General features: G+C 41.4%; 1 protein-coding gene across 1 annotated transcript; it reads left to right on the forward strand.

Moving 5' to 3' along the window:
- The first annotated feature begins 7,478 nt into the window (after positions 1–7,478).
- On the forward strand, positions 7,479–12,676 carry LOC132847262 (creatine kinase B-type-like). The gene is made up of 7 exons (XM_060872399.1): positions 7,479–7,653; positions 8,433–8,587; positions 8,696–8,828; positions 9,272–9,443; positions 11,951–12,074; positions 12,186–12,375; positions 12,483–12,676. Exons 1-7 carry the CDS (start codon positions 7,494–7,496, stop codon positions 12,659–12,661), a joined length of 1,113 nt encoding a protein of 370 aa, XP_060728382.1. The 5' UTR covers positions 7,479–7,493; the 3' UTR covers positions 12,662–12,676.
- The last annotated feature ends 539 nt before the right edge of the window (positions 12,677–13,215 follow it).

A 13,215-nucleotide genomic window follows, 5' to 3' on the forward strand; every position in this document is an offset into this window, starting at 1 on the left:
TGCTCATTAGGGATAGATATATAGTATTTTAAAATTTAAATTAACATTTTTAAACTAATTTCAAACTTTGATTGTATGTATTAATTTATTTAGATCTAACCTTATTTTGTCTTTTTATTATATATTTATTTATTTTTTCTCTCTTTCTCTTCTGTTTCCATACTTCTTTAAAGGTGCTTTGAGGCAATGGGAATTGTTAAAAGCACTATACAAATAAATTGAATTTGAATTAATGACAACACAGACAAGTCAATTGCTGATATCTGCTCCTGTATAGGGGAGGACCCATGCACAACTTGCGTACTTACTGTGGCCACATAAGACTGAACTTCCGTCACCTCTGGGGGTAAGCTAACCACATAGATGTTATTTACAATACCCAAAACAGTATAGGAATAGAGTACTACATCGTCTGTGCCAACATTAACCATAGGCACATACGGTGTGCCATATTCTACTTTGACTAAGGCAGGTGATGCCAGACTCTGATGGTTCAAACAATACTATTGAATACTGTATACACTTGAATACTGTACAGAACAGGTTGCAGCAATTGGCTTTTAAAAAGAAAATGCACCCTGCCATTCATTACCCAACTAATTCTGTTACGATTGAAAATGTTTTTTTCAGACAGAAACGAAAATTAAAATGTCAGAAGCTAGACTGACTGAATCACTTTGGAGCACAAACAAAAATCCATCTGCTTAAAGCATCACAGTTCAGTCAACAAAAGTCACTGGGTAATTTATCCCGACTGCCTACAAACCAGACTCAGACCAATAGAGCAGCATTTTATGGTCTATATGAGGTGTGTTGAACTAGGGAAAGCTACTGGAGTTAGGCACCACTGTCTTGCAATACAAAACCCAAACTGCTTACTCTAGTTTTAATGCTATACTGTATGTCCTTGTACCATCTGGGAAAAACATTACAAATTGGTTTCGAACTACATCCAGGCATACCCGATTTCAGATGGTGAATGCAACTTGGTGTTCTACAGCAGAATATTGGATTTTTCGACATGTACAGTGAACTTGCTGAATTAAATAATAAAAAAGGTCCAAGAGTACATACTTTTGCTTTGGCACTCCAACAGCAGTAGAGTAGTGCAGGTAAAATGTGACTGAATTATATTTATGACATTTATGAATCTCAGATTACTTCTCTCTAGATTGTGTTTTCGTGTTTTCTATTTGTGTACTGTAGCAATACAAAAAAAGGACCAAGAGTACGGACTTTGAGAGCTTTGGCTCTCTAAAAGCAGTAGTGTTGCAGGTAAAACATGAATGAGTTATATTAAGGACATTTATGAATCTCAGATGTTCTGATGAAATTTGGCAACTATGTCTAATAAAATTGCATGTGAATGATTACTGGGAATGCAGATTTCAGTGTGTACAATCTAGATCAGCTCAGCATATTTTTAGCTAGCTTTGAGAGAATTCAATAAGCCACAAACTATTTATATGTAATCCAACTCCTCAAATGTATTTAAGATTGGTGTTTATTTACAACAGAATACATACTATTGGACATTTAATGCTTCTTCAATAAAAAGACCAAATGTTGGAAATTTAACATCTGGTCACTAGATTTAATGATACAAAATACAGAGTGGATTTACCCGGATACCTGAATCCACTTTATGAAGTAAATAAAATGATGATTCTCTGACCATTGAACATTATTATTTGCCAGTACTGAGAGCAGTGGTCCTGGTTAATACTGGACACTTATGGTTCTTCTGAAATACATGCCCTTGCATCACTTCACTTCACTTTGCTACCCATTTGAGCTACATTTACAAATGGAATAAAGACTTGTTTAAATTTCTTGGACTTATTAGACTAAGTAGTTTAAGTAGCTTTCGTTGTCAGTTTGTTAGGCATGTTGAATCATTCTCAGTTCAGAAAACATATGCATTACGCTACACGACCTAGATCAAATGGGCTGAACTGAACATTTTGACAACCCTGGCTATTTTTAAGAAATTTGTTAAATTTGTTGGTCACACCATTTAAGTGTTTTTTTCCAGGCTCAATGACAACAAAACATTTCTTGCATTCAAAATGGCTTTAATATGGTGACAAAAGAATATATACGTATATATATATATATATATATATATATATATATATATATATATATATATACGTATATATATATATATATATATATATATATATATATATATATACGTATATATATATAGAGAGAGAGAGAGAGAGAAAGAGAGAGAGAGCAGGTTATGGCTGGAAAGGCCACAGCGCTGGTCAAGTATGAGCAGGCCCTAGCCGTGCTCTTCACTAAAGTTCAGCAAGTTTCTTGTTAGCTAGTGCAGATCCAGGCCTTACTGCAGCCCCAAGGAGCCCCAGCTGTAGACAACCCCTCGGGCGAAGACGGTTGCTCCCACAGTTCCCGAGACACGTTTGTGCTTAGAGACACCCCGGCCCCTGCTCCGGAGCACTCACTCCAACAAGTTGTTTAAACGGCAGGGGCCCTCTCAAGTAGAGGGGCCTAAATGTGAACCCTCACAGTTCTGGCCTTTTCTTTTCTGCCACCCACCACCTATAGGGACGTAAACCGGTAAAATTTTATTAATGAGGGCTTGACCCGCAGCTTGAAGCTCTGTTTGGAGGCACTTCCGCAACCCCTACCGGTTCATGCTCTGGACGGGTGCTGATTGGCTGCCGGGCCCATAACCATGCAGACAGATCTGCTCACCTTAAGCATTGGCCATCATACAGAGTGTCTTTCGCTATGTCACTCGGGCTTCCGAATTACGCTTTATCTTGGGCTTCCCCTGGTTGTGGCATAACCCAGAAATAGTCAGGCTACAGAGTCAGTCGTGGTCTGGGGCTCTCGGTGTTCCCAGAACTGCCTCAGATGGGCACTCCCCTCTGCGCCTCTCAGAGGACTACATAGACCTCAAAGAGGGGCTCAGACCCTGCCACCTCACCAGCCCTTTGACTGCACCATTAACCTGGTCCCCCAGGGGGAGACTGTTTTCCCTTTCCCTTACAGAACATAGAGCCATGGATCAATATATCCAAGAGGCCTTATCATTGGGACATATCTGCCCGTTCACGTCACCGGCAGGGAGTCTGCTTCCCTGTAATGACTAATGCTTACCTGTAATGACTACAGGGGTTTAAATGCAGTAACCGTGAAGGACCGCCACCCCTTCCCCTGAAGAACTCAGTCTTCTCTAAACTTGACCTCCGCAGTGCATACAACCTGCTTTGCATCAGGGCAGGGGATGAGTGAAAGACTGCCTTCATTATGCCTTTAGGGCATTACAAATATCTGGTGATGCCCTTTGGCATAATGAACACCCCAGCAGTTTTCCAACACCTCATCAACAAGGTCTTCAGGGAGAGCCCCGAATCACTATGCCTTTGTGTACCTGAACATCATTCTTCAACAGTTTGTTGAAAGAGCACGTTGTCCATGTCTGCTGGGTCTTGCAGCTTCTCCTTCAGAATGGCCTATACGGGAAGCTTGAGAAATCACTGTTTTGTGTAAGTACCATCTCTTTCCTGGGCCTCGTGGTCTCTCAGGATGGTCTGAGCATGGAACCACTTAGGACCAAGGTGGTCATGGAATGGCCTCAGCCCTTCTTTGTCCAGGCAGTCCAATGCTTTCTGGGCCTCACCATTCTTTTCTGCTTTGTGCACAATTGGCCAGCCCATTGGCAAGCCTCAGGGGAAGTTAATATAAAATAATACAGCTGGGACCGCTGCCTCCTTCAAGGCCTTGAAGGCCTCTTGGGCGTCAGTGGTCCCAGATGTCAGAAGCTAAGAAAGAGCTGCACTCTTGCACATATTTCTCTTGCCGGCAGATGGCACCAGAGAGAAATTACGATGTATGGGATTGTGAGATTGCCGCTGGTCCAAGCATCCATTCTTTATCCAGATGCACCACAAGAACCTGACCTACATCCAGTAGGCCAAGAGACTGAACCCACGACAGGAAAGGTGTGTCCTGTACTTTGCATGGTTTGATTTTATTCTATCTTTTAAACCTGGCTTTGGTGGGACCCTCCGGCAGAAGACACCAAGCCCCAACCAATAATTCCACCTGTTCAGATAGTGGCTCCTTTACGCTGGGGCCTGGAGAAAACGGTCCACCGGGCACTCTGACAGGAGCCCATCCCAGGCGAAGGTCCACTCAACAGGCTCTACATTGCAACCATGGTAGGACCACAGGTTCTGGTTCTGGACTGGGGCCACGCCTCACCATTTGTGGGGAACTTGGGAGTCGTGAGAACCTTGGAGTTCATGTGGCGCCGACTCCAGTGGCTCTCTATGGATCGAGACTTCAGGCCTTTTGTGGCTGCCTGCCAGACGTGCGCCCAAATCAAAGAGCCCCGTACACACCCACAGGGCTTTCTCTGCCCCTTGCTTATACCGTCCCACCCATGGTCACACCTTTCCCCAGACATCACCAACCTGCCTCGCTCCCAGGAAATGAGTGTGATCCTGGTGGTAGTGGACCAGTTCTCTAAAACGGGCAAATTTGTCCAACTGCCCAAACTCCCCTTAGCCAAGAAGATGGTTGAACTCGTATTACAGCACTTCATTTGTGCTCAAGTCGGAGCTTCTTGACTTGACTTGACTTGAAGTATCTTGGAGATGGAAAAGAGTCTAACGAATCGTGGGGGGTGAGCTTGCAGAAAGACACCTTGAGAGGAATATCCTTGGTAGAAAGCCAGATCCTTTGCCCGACATGACAGGCAAACTAGGCGCCGCTTGTGGTTGGCCCAACAAGCATAGTCCTGAGAGGATTTGAGAAGCACCTCCCAGGCTCTCATCCATGTGAGGCGACAACACTTGACTAGGGCGAGAGTGGAGGTTACAAATGCTTTGGGCTGTTGAATAGAGAAAAGGTAGCCATAGGCAGCCTGAAATAGGGACATGCCTGTGGCTGAGGAGGGCAGGAAGCTTTGGGTGTACTCCAACCAAATCAACTTGGTGGACCAGGATTCAGGTTGTTTGGCCCATCTCCAATTCTTGATTGCAATGTTCTACCTGGTTGTTGGTCTGGGGGTGGAACCCGGATGGCAGATTGACTGTGGTTCCCAGAAGCTGACAGAACTCCTTCCAGAATCCAGATGTGAACTGGGGACCTCGATCTGAGACAATGTCTTTGGGGAGGCTGTCTATTTTAAACACATGCTGGAGGAGGAGTTGGGCAGTCTCTTTGGCTGTGGGGAGCTTGGGTAAGGGGATGAAGTGCGCCATCTTGAAGGACCGGTCCATAACCAGGAGGATGGCAGTTTGGCCGGCCAATGAGGGGTAATGAAGTCAGCGGCAATGCGGGCAAAGGAGCCCAGCAGGTTGAGTCTTAGAGTTCTTGTGTTGGGCACAGGTGGTGCATGCCCCTACAAATTCATGGACGTCCCTACGGAGCGTAGGCCACCAGAAATGCTGTTGCAAAATAGACAGAATTTGGCATTCCGGGGTGACAAAACAGCTGTGACTTGGGATGGATCCATCCGAATGTTGCCTACAACATGCACTTGGTGTTCCTCTAGAGAATGGTAAAAAATAAGAATGTTGTCAAGATAAACAAAAACATAATAATTGAGCATCTCCTGCAACATCTCCCGCCTGGAATACCGCATGACCAAATACCTGTGTAGTGGCCCGTGGGAGTCTTAAAAGCCGTCTTCCATTCATCGCCCTTCCTGATGCGCATGAGATGATAAGCATTAGAGAAATCAAGTTTAGAAAAGACAGTGGCTCCCTGTAGCAACTCAAAAACCGATAACATGAGTGGCAGCGGGTAACGATTACTGTATGTATGTGGTCATGTGGAACTAAAGACTACTTGCCACTGCCCCTTGCTCGACCTTTTGCTGGGCAGTTGGAAGCAATATGACCCGCCTTTTTGCAGTAAAAGCATAATTCATTGGCCCTAAGCCTCTACTTTCAACTGGATAAAATGTGTCATCGCCTGATCTCCTTGGGTTGAGCCGAGGTTGAGGGTGGGAAGGGGCAAGAAGTGGTTCATGGGTGGGGGTTTCTCTCAGCCTGCCGCTTCTGGATCCGTTGATCGATTTGGGTGGCAAGAGAGATTGGTAACCCGAGGGGTAATTCCCAAGCGGCAAGTTCGTCCTTCACTTGAAAAAGGCCCCAATAGAAAGCTTCATATAGAACTGTTGGGGTCCACCCACTATCTGCCACTGCGGTGTGGAACACAACTGCAAATTCTGCCACCGACCGATTCCCCTGCACCATCTCAATCAGGGATCTCGCTGCATTTTCCTGCAGGACCATGGCGTCAAAAACTCTTTCCAACTCTGAGGAGAAGGCATCAAAGGAGGAGCAGATGGGAGACTGCCGCTCCCTCTCAGCAGAGGCTCACAACATAGAACAGCAGAAAACTGCCGGGAGAAATAGTTCCGAATATCCAAGGAGGGAAAATAAAGTGAGGCCAACGTCACAAGAAAAAGAAAAAGTCAAATTGTAATCCACAAAACAAAACAGCAGACTACTGCCAGGAGATGAAATCTTCAACAGGAAAATAAGAGCAGGCAAAAAATCAGCCGCAGAGAAAAAAGGTCAGTGAAAAAGAAAGCAAAACAAAAATCAAAACTTAAGTAATAAAGCATCTATGGGCACAGGGATATTAGCAAAGACCATCTGGCTAAGTGTGTTCACTGGGGGCAGCCTTAAATAGAAAAGAAAGGGTATAAAATGGTGTCCAACTCAGAAGAGCCACGATCAAGATGGCTGCCAACACGGACATGGCCACCACCCACACAAAAGTGCGGGTTGACCTGCTGACAATACTGTTAGTTGCAATGTAATGATATATAAAATAAAAAATATAAATAAAAAAATAAATAATATACACATATGTAAATACAAATAGACAAATTAATATGTCTATTTGTATTTAAAGATGTTTTTTATTTTTTTTATTTTTATTTTTATATGTATGTTGACGTCTCTGTGTACTGGAAGAGTATGACACTAAACTAATTCCTTGTATGTAAAATCATACTTGGCAATAAAGCTCCTTCTGATTCTGATTCTGATTCTAAATGGTGTTTCCTCAGCCTCACATTCTCCAAGACCAATAATAGAATTGGTCTAGGAGAATAGGAGCCAATAGGATCCGCTCTTGAACACTATAAAATAAACGTTCCATCCCAAACCCTCACCGGAGACTCGGATAACTTTGGAGCTCGGTGCACACTTCAGGAATTTTGTGTCAAACGCGTCATTAACAGGTGAGAAAATTTATTTTTGTCTAACAGAAATGACCGAAACTAACAAAAATTAAAATGTCAGAAGCTGGATTGCACAAGAAGGCAATTCGGAGATCAAACAAGATTAATATAATCAAATATCTCATAGAACATACTTTCACAAGTTTTTTTTTAGCAATTTAGCGAAATTATTATTATCGGCATTATTCTTTATTCAACAAAACCAGGCCCTTGTTTTATTGGAGCCACCACCATGGGAAACTATTTAAAAAAGATGAAGTACTCGGCTGAAGCAGAGTATCCTGATCTGACCAAGCACAACAACCACATGGCTAAAGTGCTCACCCCTGCCATGTACAAGTGCCTGCACAACAAACAGACACCGAGTGGCTTCACGCTGGATGATGTGATTCAGACTGGAGTCGATAATCCAGGTAAATCTGCGTAAATGACTTTTGCCTGAACACATACCCGAATCCATCTGCTTAAAGCAGGTAATTTATCCCAACTGCAAACAAACCAGACTCAGACCAACAGAACAACATCTTCATGGTCAATTGAAGTACGGAAAGCTAATAGAGTTGGGCACCACTGTCTTGCAATACAAAATCCAAACTTCTTACTCTTGTTTTAAAGCTGTATATATCCTTGCTTTAGCTAACACTAAAATTGTTTTCAAACTACATCCAGGCATATCCAAATTTCAGATAGTGAATGCAACATGGTGTTCTACAGCAGAATAGTTTGCTGCTGAATTGAATAATAAAAAAAAAGGTCCAAGAGTAAAGACTCTGAGAGCTTTGGCTCTCCAAAAGCAGCAGAGTGTTGCACGTAAAACGTGACTGAGTTATATTAAGGACATTTATGAATCTCAGATGACCAAATAGTAACCAAATAGCTAAAGTTATGACACTGGATTTGTACAAAAAGCTCAGCGAGTGTTCCACTCCAAATGTATTCAACATAGATAAAGTCATCCAGACTGGTGTAGATAATCCTGGTAAAAGAACAATTTTAGAATTAGAAGTTTGCTTTTCTTACAAAAATAAGTAAATCAGTGTCCAGGACTAGAGTCCTTTGTGAAAGCTTAAATTAGATTTTCAGTCACATTGTTTATTGCATATTAGTGTAATCATGTCTTGTGTAGTCTAATTTTGTTTTGTGAAAATTTTCATTTGCATGTAGAGCTGATTTTTCCATGTCTCCATCCTAGGTCACCCATTCATTATGACTGTGGGCTGTGTGGCTGGAGATGAGGAGACCTATGAGGTGTTTAAGGAGCTGCTTGACCCAGTCATTGAGGACAGGCATGGAGGATACAAGCCCACCGATAAACACAAAACTGACCTGAACCCAAACAACCTCAAGGTACAGTCATGACTTGTAAATATTGACTGTATACATTGCTATAGCCTTATGTATTGCTAGTTGAATTGTGGTTTTATTCAGGTTTTTATTTTCTCTTTAAATATAAAGGGTGGGGATGATCTGGATCCTAACTATGTGCTGAGTTCTCGTGTGCGAACAGGCAGGAGCATCCGTGGTTTTTGCCTGCCACCACACTGCAGCCGTGGAGAGAGGAGAGAGATTGAAAAACTCTCCATAGAAGGTATAGTTCATCAGCCCATTGCTCCACCTAGTGGAGAAACCGCTATATTGTCTTAATAGTTTATTTGTCCCACTTTCTTACCAATTGCACCATTAAAGCATTCATTCATTTTCTACCACTTATCCGAACTACCTCGGGTCACGGGGAGCCTGTGCCTATCTCAGGCGTCATCGGGCATCAAGGCAGGATACACCCTGGACGGAGTGCCAACCCATCGCAGGGCACACAAACACACACTCTCATTCACTCACCTACCATGCATGTCTTTGGACCGGGGGAGGAAACCGGAGTTCCCGGAGGAAACCCCCGAGGCACGGGGAGAACATGCAAACTCCACACACACAAGGCGGAGGCGGGAATCGAACCCCCAACCCTGGAGGTGTGAGGCGAACGTGCTAACCACTAAGCCACCGTGCCCCGGTGTTTTTATGTCTGTTTTTTAGTTTTAGGTGCCCTGAGTGGAGACCTGAAGGGAAAATACTATGCTCTGAAAAATATGACTGAAGAAGAACAGCAGCAGCTGATTGATGACCACTTTTTGTTTGACAAACCTGTATCTCCCCTGCTGTTGGCCTCTGGAATGGCCCGGGATTGGCCTGATGCCAGGGGAATATGGTAAGTGACCGAGAACCTACACAAAACTTTTGTGAAGGTACAAATGGCCATATACTTCAGAAAGTAAAAATAGAATCATTGATTCTAATTTATTGATTCTAATTCATTGAAATTCATTCTATTTTCATTCTGAGTTCAAAGTTGTATTTAAAACTTTAACTATTTCTAATAGAATTGCGTGTGAATGATACATGAATGCATACAATATAGATCAGCTCAGCATATTTTTTGCTAGCTTTTAAGGAATTCAGTAAGCCACAAAAACTTATTTTGTATGTAATTAAACTCCACAAATTTATTTAAGATTGACCAACAGGATATACCTAAAAATATAGGCTAAAAATAGAAATTAAACATGAAATTAAGAGTGCTAAAGTAGCCTATAAGGAAGATCTTGAGTTAAAACTAAGAAAGGGAAATTTAGGCTCTGTTTGGGAAGGGATGCACTTAATTACAGGTCAAGAAAATAGGAAAACAAAAAATAGAATTAGTTTGAAGGAATTCAGATCAGATGCAATTTTGTCACAGGAATTTAATAATTTTTATTTAAGATTTGATTCCTATGATTTTAACCAAGAAATTGAGAATTTGAAAAATTAATGTAAAGTCAATGCCAAACGGGAGTATGATGGCATGTTTTTTAATGTGGAAAATGTGATAACCGTTTTTAAACATTGTAAAATTAGGAAAGTACCTTGGCCTACTACCTAGGGAATGTGCGGAGCAGTTAGGACCAATATTTTATAAAATTTTCGTTTTGTCCCTTCAACAACAAAACGTACTTGCACAGTGGAAGCAGTCTACAGTGATCCCAGTACCTAAAATGAAAAATGTATGAACGATAGAGGATTTTAGACCGGTGGCGCTTACGTCTCTGGTGATGAAATGTTTTGAACATTTAGTAAAGAGAGAGATTATGCAAAGAACTCAGAGCTTGTTAGATCCCCTCCAATTTGCCTATAAGACTAAGAGAGGTGTAGAGGATGCAGTAGCAACTCTCTTACACTTAGTACTTCAGCATTTGGATAAGCCAAAAACATTTGTTAAATTACTTTTTATTGATTTCTCATCCGCTTTTAATACCATTCAGCCACATATTTTAGTTGAGAAACTTATTAATGAATTTGAGCTGAATTACAGTCTGGTAGGGTGGATCCTGGATTTTCTTGTACAGAGAACACAAAGAGTTAAAGTTAATGACTGCTTTTCTGAATGGTTGGGGTCATCTACTGGGTCACCTCAGGGGTGTGTCCTATCCCCCCATTGTTTATTTTATACACAAATTACTGTAGGAGTAGCTTTAAAAATAGACACATTTTAAAATTTGCTGATGATTCTGTAATTGTCAGTCTACTGAGTGAGGAGGACACAATGCAGGGTCCTGTGGTTGAAGATTTTGTGAGCTGGTGTCAAAATGCTTTCTTAAAACTAAATGCTCTCAAAACTAAGGAAATGATTATTTATTTTAGTACTCAGAGGAAACCTATTCAACTCCAACAAACTAGTATAATATACTGGAGTGAGTATTGAGAGTGTGGAACAGTATATTATGGTACTATTATGGACAATAAATTGTCCTTTTCTCCAAACACTGAGGTTTTGTGTAAGAGGGGGCATCAAAGATTGTATTGACTATATTATCAGATGATTCCCACCCTATGTATAATGAGTTTGACCTTCTACCCTCGGGTATTAGATACAGGATCATTAATAGTAAAACAAATAGGTTCAAACATTCATTTGTTCCATCAGCTGTTAAACTTTAAATACGAGGTAAAGTTTATAATTCTTGTGAATTGTGTGAATGTGTTGTTTCTATATGGTCTGTTTGTTTTTTGTTTTTGTGATATGCCTGTATGCTGCAACAAAATTGCCTTCGGGAAATGAAATAAAGTTGAACTGAACTGAACTGAACCTAATTGACCAACAGGATATATACTATTGGACATTTAATGCTACTTGAACAAAAACACCAAGTGTTTAACGTCTATTAGCTAGTGCTAATGTGCTTTAGAGTTAAATTGATGCAATTAAGAGTTAATTGAGTTAATTGATGCAAAATGCAAAGTGGATTTACCTGGATAATAAAATAATCCCCTTTATGAAATAAATGAAATGATGATTCTCTGACCATTGAACAGAAAAGTATTTGCCAGTTCTCAGAGCAGTGGTCCTGGTTAATACCTGGTTCTTATGAAAGATATCCCCTTGCATCAGTTCAGTAATTGCTACCCATATGAGCTACATTTACAAATGGAGTAAAGACTTGTTTAAATTTCTTTGACTGGTTAGTGTGGTGGTAGACCCATATAGACTGTAGACTAATTAGTAGTAGCTTTTGTTGTCACAGTTAATTAGGCATGTTGAATCATTCTCTGTTCAGAGAAATTTGTGCTTTATGCTACATGACTTATCTTTAATGTGAGCTGATCAATTTGGTAACCCTGGCAATTTTTAAGAACTTTGTTCCATTTGTTGATCACATTGCTTTAATGATTTTTTTCCAGGCACAATGACAACAAAACATTCCTTGTGTGGGTGAATGAAGAGGATCACTTGCGTGTCATCTCCATGCAGAAAGGTGGAAACATGAAGGAAGTGTTTACTCGTTTCTGCACAGGCCTCACAAAGGTAATTTGCTCATTAATGTTCATGGATTATTTCATAGAGTTAAAGTAGTTGAGGAATAACTTGTCTACTGTACTGTATATAACTGATGCTAACTGATTTGTACCCTTTCAGATTGAAGAGCTATTCAAGAGTAAGGGGCGTGAGTTTATGTGGAATGAACACCTGGGCTACATCCTCACCTGCCCTTCTAACCTGGGCACAGGTCTGCGTGCAGGTGTGCATGTCAAACTCCCCAACCTGAGTAGGCACAAGAAGCTTGATCATGTGCTTATGAAATTACGCCTTCAAAAGCGTGGAACAGGTAAATGTTACAGAGCCCATATAAGAAGGCAACATGTATGGTATTGGTAGTCATTATGTGGCTGATGGTTCCTGTGGTAATACTAATGGCTGAATTTAATCTGTCAGGTGGTGTGGACACTGCTGCAGTGGGTGGTGTGTTTGATATCTCTAATGCTGACCGGCTGGGCTTCTCTGAGGTGGAGCTTGTTCAGATGGTGGTAGATGGAGTGAAGCTGCTGGTGGAGATGGAGAAGCGACTAGAAAATGGCAAGACCATTAGTGACCTAATACCTACTCAAAAGTAAATTCAGCAAAAAACCTTGTACCTCATTCCTCCAGAATGAACCTTTTCATTCCCACTCAATATGAACTCCTATTAGATTGATAAAAGAATGTATATTGTATTTAAGATGCCTTTAATATGGTGACAAAAAATTTAAACACTGTTTAATGTCTATTGTCTTGTTCAAATAAATATTAATAATAGTAATAGCCATAACAAATGTACTACCTATTCATTTATATAAAAACAAACATTATAATATACAGATCCTTCAATAAAACTTCTGTTTCTGATTCTGATTCTAAATGGTGGGTCCTCAGCCTTCTCAGCATTCACATTCACATTCTAAGAGGCTTAATTATCGATTCTCTGCGAAACAATTTTGCCCACCCTTCTGGGACGGGGGCCCTAACCTCATCCACGCTCCACATATGCCAAGGCTCACACCCAGTAGCCAGCTACACCATTGATTTCCAAAGGGTGGCAGCTGGCTCTGGCTGGAACGATCAGGCCCTCAACGAGGCCTATGTCAAGGGCCTCTAGCAGCTCGCCATCCCCCTCATGACTGTCTGGCCA

Source organism: Tachysurus vachellii, chromosome 6 (assembly GCF_030014155.1).
Source record: "Tachysurus vachellii isolate PV-2020 chromosome 6, HZAU_Pvac_v1, whole genome shotgun sequence".
In the NCBI taxonomy this organism is placed as follows: Eukaryota; Metazoa; Chordata; class Actinopteri; order Siluriformes; family Bagridae; genus Tachysurus; species Tachysurus vachellii.